General features: G+C 44.9%; 1 protein-coding gene across 3 annotated transcripts in view; it reads left to right on the top strand.

The window, feature by feature from the left end:
- The window catches only part of NECAB1 (N-terminal EF-hand calcium binding protein 1), a 45,515-nt gene extending 39,698 nt beyond the window's left edge, over positions 1–5,817 (top strand). For 2 of the 3 annotated variants that reach the window (XM_064154664.1, XM_064154666.1), the window contains 2 exons: positions 1,365–1,456; positions 5,445–5,817. In XM_064154664.1, coding sequence (XP_064010734.1) covers positions 1,365–1,456; positions 5,445–5,473 — 121 coding nt within the window. In that variant the 3' untranslated portion in view covers positions 5,474–5,817. The remainder of the gene's footprint in view (positions 1–1,364; positions 1,457–5,444) is intronic. The other variant, XM_064154665.1, reaches the window with a different exon arrangement.
- Positions 5,818–6,711: the final 894 nt, after the last annotated feature.

Below are 6,711 nucleotides of genomic sequence, written 5' to 3' on the forward strand. Positions count from 1 at the left end.
CTGTGATTCTATACCAATAGAATTCTAGCCTGCAGCAACAGACAAATAGCTAAGAAACTGAGTAGAGACAAAAAGATTCTACTTAACTACATTCCCTATTAAAAACCAACCAACCAAATCCTATGATCCTAACTTTGTGGGCAGAATCCATGCTGCAGGAAGATGGAGAATTCTCTTGAAGCTCAGCTGCTTTCCTTTTGAATAAATCATGGAATCATAGAATTGTCAGGCCTGGAAGGGACCTCAAAGATCATCCAGCTCCAATCCCCCTGCCGCAGGCAGACACACTGCACACTAGATCAGGTTGCTCAGAGCCACATCTGGCCTGGCCTTAGAAACCTCCAGGGATGGGGCTTCCATCACCTCCCTGGGCAACCCATTCCAGTATCTCACCACCATCATAGTAAAGAACTTCTTCCTAACATTCAATCCAATCTATCCACTTCTAGTTTTGCTCCAGTCCCTCTATTACTACCTGACATCCTAAAAAGTCCCTCACCAGCTCTCCTGGGAGCTCCCTTCAGATACTGAAAGGCCACAATAAGGTCTCCTTGGAACCTTCTCCTCTCCAAATTGAACAGCCCCAACTCTCGGTCTGTCTCCATAGGAGAGGAGCTCCAGCCCTCTGATCATCCTCACGGCTCTTTTCTGGACACATTCCATCACATCTTTACCCTTGTAACATGGGCTTCAGAACTGCACACAGTGCTCCAGGTGGAGTCTCACCAGAGTAGAGGGGGAGAATCAAATCCCCTCTAAGTCTTCTCTTCTCCAGACTAAAAAGCCCCTCCCTCCAGGCCCCTAATCATCCTCATAGCCCTCCGCTGGACCCTCTCCAGCAGATCCCTGTCCCTCTTCAACTGGGGAGCCCAAAACTGAACACAGTATTCAAGATGAGGTCTCACCAGGGCAAAGTAGAGGGGGAGAATCCCTTCCCTTGCTCTGCTGGCTGCACTACTCTTGATGCAGCCCAGGATAGGCTCTTTGGGCTGCAAGTGCACACTGGTGGCTCATGCTGAGCTTCTCATCCACCAGTTCAAAGTTCAAACCCCCTGTCACAGCCTCAAGGAGGCACTATACTGGGTCACAACCAAGAGATGAGCACCAAAGTAAAGCTTAACCCTACAGAAGAAAACCTGTGTTTAATATCCCATGCAAGCACTTCACAGCCTGTCTGGTCCCCTCTCCCACTGTCATACTGCCTAAGTCTTGAGGCACAAAAATCTGTTACAGCTTTAATGATAAACTTTCTAATGCTCATTTAAAAAAGCAAACAAAACCCAAACCAAACCAACAAGAACAAAAAAAACCTGCCCCCTTTAAAAACATTTCTGTATTGTTTTTTCCCCCCCATAATTATCTAGCCACCTGCAAATGAATTACAGCAAGACATTTCAAAAAAGTAATGTGGACTTCTTGGAAACTCCAGAGCTCATCACAACCATGCTAGTCCCTGGTAAATATCAATTGCTCAGCTGATTTTGTTTGTTCTCTGTGACATTCTGTTATATCAGTGTGTTCCTTATGCAGGGCCACTGCATGCTACTGGCCTCAGTCAGATCTTTGTTGGTAAAGCAAAGAGGTGAAAGGGACAAGCCTATTTTAAGCAGAGAAATGTAAAATGCATCAGCAAGAATAAAGCCTACTATGACTGATGTTGTACAGTTCTAAGTTAGGCTAGCATCTATCTACAACAATGCTGTTTGTGTGTAGTAAAAACCAGCAATAGAACAAGGGGACACAGTCTCAAGTTGTGGCAGAGGAGGTCTAGACTGGATGTCAGGAGGAAGTTGTTGGCAGAGAGAGTGATTGGCATTGGAATGGGCTGCCCAGGGAGGTGGTGGAGTTGCTGTGCCTGGAGGTGTGCAAGAAAAGCCTGGACGAGGCACTTAGTGCCATGGTCTGGTTGTTTGGCTATGGCTGGGTGCTAGGTTGGACTGGGTGATCTTGGAGCTCTCTTCCAACCTGGTTGCTTCTATGATTCTAAAACAGACCTCATCAAAGATTTTCAGGCAAAAAACTTGCTTTCTGCTGAAGACTTCAGCTCAATCATACTTACATTGACTGAAGGAATCCTTAATAACTACTAATTGGTATTTACCAACCAATTTATTGTATATATTTCCTGCTATGTTAAAAAAACCCACAAACTGCTTTGACAAAGCAAGGTGTTCAAGGCTACAAATTAGTTAAAGGTTTCAACTTATTACTGAGAATCATAGAACCAGTCAGGGTTGGAAGGGACCACAAGGATCATCTAGTTCCAACCCCCCTGCCACAGACAGGGACACCCTACCCTAGATCAGGCTGGCCACAGCCTCATCCAGCCTGGCCTTTTCTAATCCAAAGCAGTGAGCATGCAGTATGTTATTCCTCCTAGAAGTAATACTTCAAAGAGACAGTGCAGGGTGAAACAGAACAAGCCTCAGTGCTGTATTCACAGAGAGAAGACAGCAACTTTATCTCAGGGAACACAAATATATGACAACTAAACCCCAGTTTTCCTTCTGAGCACAGGCTGATTTTCAGTCAACAAAACCCCATCTAGTATGTAAAAATAAAACTATGTAAGCCTGTACTTGGGGTTTCTCTTTAAAAGAAACCAGCCAAGATATTTTCAGACCTCATGAGCCTGACTTGCACACGCAACAATATGCCAGGGATTCCTGCAGCATCAGGAGATTGCACTTAATGAACCAAGAATCCCTTCAAATCTTTTTCTCTTCCTGAGAAATTGCTGGATGTAAGAGGAACTTGGCTGTGGGATCCAATGCAGCCTTTTCCCAAACTCCTATAAGCTCAGCTGTGCGTGACCCAGGAGTGCTCCAGGGCTGGTGTACTTGCAGCTAAAGCACAATTAACATTAAACAACACGTAAACACAACTCTAAAATCTCTAAATATAGAGAAGGGTCTGAAATTGGATTCAAAATGCATCAGCTCTGCCTGCTAAGAAGGATTTCAGACTGCAGCACTCTATCCTGGTGGACAGTTGCCATAGAAACAGCATCTCTCCCTGTGCTCTCCTTGGAGAGGGCAATGGGAAGTCATGCACTCACAGGTATATTCTGACTATTTTACAGGTTAGCTCTAAAGCAGAAATCTGTGCAGAGACCTGAGCTTTTGTTTCATGGAAAGTACTTCCCAGATCTGATCTACAGAAATCATATCTGTATTTGAAAGACACAAAATGTTCTTGAGTAAACAAATGCTCTTGAAGTAAGGAAACCAAAAATAAAACCAGCTGCAATCCTATGGGTGCAATTCCTACTTCAGGAAAGAATTTTAGACACCATAAAGTTGTATCACTGTAAAATTAGGACAAAAAAAAAAAATAACACCAGTCTGCAACTAGCACATGGGTAGGCTTTCTCCAGAAAACAAAACTTGCCCTAGCTCAGACACATCCACCTTTTCTTACACACCTGGCTAAGAACTGAAACAATTCTGAACTGCAACCTGAACCTGAGTCAAAGATTACAACCAAGAGACTTTACCCTGCTGATTAATTAAAATGAGTAAGGATGAATTTATGTGGGCAGGAATGACTCAGGGAGACAGGGGTTTTCAAGGCTGTTAGGTGCCAAGTTATCCTAAAGGCATTCATAGAATCATGGACTCATGGGATCAGGCAGGGTTGGAAGGGACCACGAGGATCAGCAAGTTCCAAGCCCCCTGCCATGGGCAGGGACACCCTACCCTAGATCAGGCTGTCCACAGCCTCATCTAGCCTGGCCTTAAACACCTCCAGCCATGGGGCCTCAACCACCTCCCTGGGCAACCCATTCCAGGCTCTCACCACTGTCATGCTCAACAACTTCCTCCTCACATCCAATCTAAACCTACCCATCTCCAGCCTTACTCGATTCCCCCTAGTCCTGTCACTCCCTGATAGCCTGAAAAGTCCTTCCCTACCTTTTTTGTAGCCCCCTTCAGATACTGGAAGGCCACAATAAGGTCACCTGGGAGCCTCCTCTTCTCCAGACTGCACAGCCCCAACTCTTTCAGTCTGTCCTCAGAGCAGAAGTGCTCCAGCTCTCTGATCAACCCAGTGGCCCTCCTCTGGACATGGTCCAGCATCTCTACATCCTTCTTGTAATGGGGGCTCCAGAACTGGATGCAGTACTCCAGGTGGGGTCTCAGCAGAGCAGAGTAGAGGGGGAGAATCACCTCCCTTGACCTGTTGTCCACACTTCTCCTGATGCAGCCCAGGATCTGGTTGGCCCTCTGGGCTGTAGGTGCACACTGCTGGCTCATGTTGAACTTCTCATCCACCAGCACCCCCAAGTCCCATTTATCATCAGTTAATAGCAAACACAACCTATTATAATCATTTGCACACCTGCTAGCCCCTGAAGTTGCTTCGGGCCAGTCTACTAGGGGGGGCATGAATCACTTAGCTCAGCAGTGAATGCCTAATGTTGATATAAGATCTGGACTTGAGGACACTGGAGAAACATTTGGTGAAGGAAACAAAAGCTATGGAAACCCACTAAACACTTATGACACTGCAATTCATAAAATAAACTGTTACACTGGCATTTTGGGGGCCAAAAGTAATGAATTCACTGATGTGTCAGAGACTACCAGGTTTTCATAGCCCAAATTCAGGTAGGATTCATAAGCAGCTTCTCAACATTCCTCTTCAAGAGTTTTCATTAAAATGGCATAATTGGAAGGATAGATGGAGACATCCACATAAACAATTTGTGTCAGTTAATTTAATCCCCAAAACCCTGTGGTGAAAAAGCTGAGCTAAGGGGACTTAGCATCTTGGATATGGTCACAGTCCCCTTCCTTCCTTCCTGTCTCTATCCATAGATCTTGTGGTTCTTCCCTGCATTAAGATTCAGATTCAAAAGGCCAAAGGGTAGGGACTATGGGGAAGAAGTACAGATGTGTTTCACTCCAGCCTTGCCTGTAATTTGGTGGTTACACTCTTCTATTAGGGGAATGACATTTTACAAGGCCATCAATTCAGTTACTTTTGGGGCTACCACTCTTAATTCCTAGAGTTGTGTGGAAAGTGCACCAGGTTTGAATAATGTCACCAGGAATGGAAGTCATTAAAGGCAGCACAACTACTCAGGGGATGCAGTGCTCAGTTTAAATACTGACACAGGCAGCAAAGGAGGAGTGAGGATTGATGTGGTTTGCTCTCTAGTCTCTTAATTCTACAAAGCCCTCCCTAGCATACATTAATGCTTCTTCAGATGTTATCAACAGGAGAGACAACAACAGGAGCCATGCCCCTAGCAGTTATACTCATCTCTCTGAGTACTCTTTTAACCCTTGCATGCAGAGGTTTTGTCCTTGAAAGCATGCAGCTTTCAAAGAAAGTAGCATTAGCTACTTTATATACATTAGAGCTGGTTTATGTAGGGTTTTTACAAGAGGTAGAAAGAGGAATACGGTTGATGTTAACAAATAAATTCTCTCTTTCAGCATCGTGGTGGGTCCTCAATAACAACTAGCAGCTGTGGGTGCAAGAAACATTCATGTTGCAACGTTCTCCGTTACAGTAACGTTCACACAGCAGTGTTGAGGTGTGCTGGGGTAGGAGTTTGTGATGTGCTGTTTGTTGTTATGGATGTGAGCTCCTCCAGTTTAAAATATGGATAGCTGCACATGTACTGTTTTCTCCTTGTGTGCCTAGTTCAGTGAAAGGTCTAGCTCCAAAAAGTGAAATAAGACAACTATGCTAAATTGTTTACTGTGTATATTCAGCCCAAACTGTCACAGAAAAGTGCATCTTGACTGGTGTGACTCAGTGCTTGTGGAAAGTTTTGGTCTTGTCTTAATAAACAATTGTTACTTACTGCTGCTGTTATCTCCTTCCAGAGAAGAAAGAGGAGTGGACATGAAGACACATATTCAGAAAGGTCTCATGCTTCAGAGAAGCTGTTCAGGGTATTAAACACAGGGGTAATTTGTTCATAGAATCAGTCAGGTTGGAAAAGACCCCTAGGATCATCAAGTCCAACCATCAATCCTATTCTACAAAGTTCACCCCTAAACTATATCCCCGAGCATCACATCCTAACTACCTTTAAACACCTCCAGGGTTGGTGACTCAACTACCTTCCTGGCCAGCCCATTCTAATGCCTGACCATGAAAAAAAACTTTTCCTAATGTCCAGTATAAACCTGCCCTGCTGCAATCAGACAATTCCCTCTTGTTCTGTCAGTAATTGCCTGTGAGAAGAGACCAGCACCAACCTTTCTACATCCTTTCAGCACAGAATTTCACTCATATAGGATGTACAGGAGAAAGGAGATCAATCAAGAAGAGTGTGACCAATAGGTCATGGGAGGTTCTCCTCCCCTTCTACTCTGCCCTGGTGAGGCTTCATTTGGAGCTCTGTGTCCATTTCTGGGCTCCCCAGTCCAAGAACAGTGAACTGCCTGAGAGGTAAAAAGGGCTACAAAGATCAGGGGACAAGAACATGTCTCTTACAAAGAAGGCTGTGGAAGGGCTCTTTGGCCTTTAGGAGACTGATAGGGGACCTTACCAGTGCTTACAAATAGTTAAAGGGTGAGTGTCAGAGGGATGGGGTCAGTCTGTTTACAAGTGGTGCCCAGTGACAGGAGAAGAGGTAATGGGCATAAACCTGAACATAAGAAGTTCCATCTAAACAGGAGGAAGAACTTACTTCTGTTGAGGGTGGAAAAGCCCTGGAACAGGCTGTCTAGAGAGGTGGTGGAGTCTTCA

This window comes from Pogoniulus pusillus, chromosome 14 (assembly GCF_015220805.1).
Source record: "Pogoniulus pusillus isolate bPogPus1 chromosome 14, bPogPus1.pri, whole genome shotgun sequence".
Lineage (NCBI taxonomy): Eukaryota > Metazoa > Chordata > Aves > Piciformes > Lybiidae > Pogoniulus > Pogoniulus pusillus.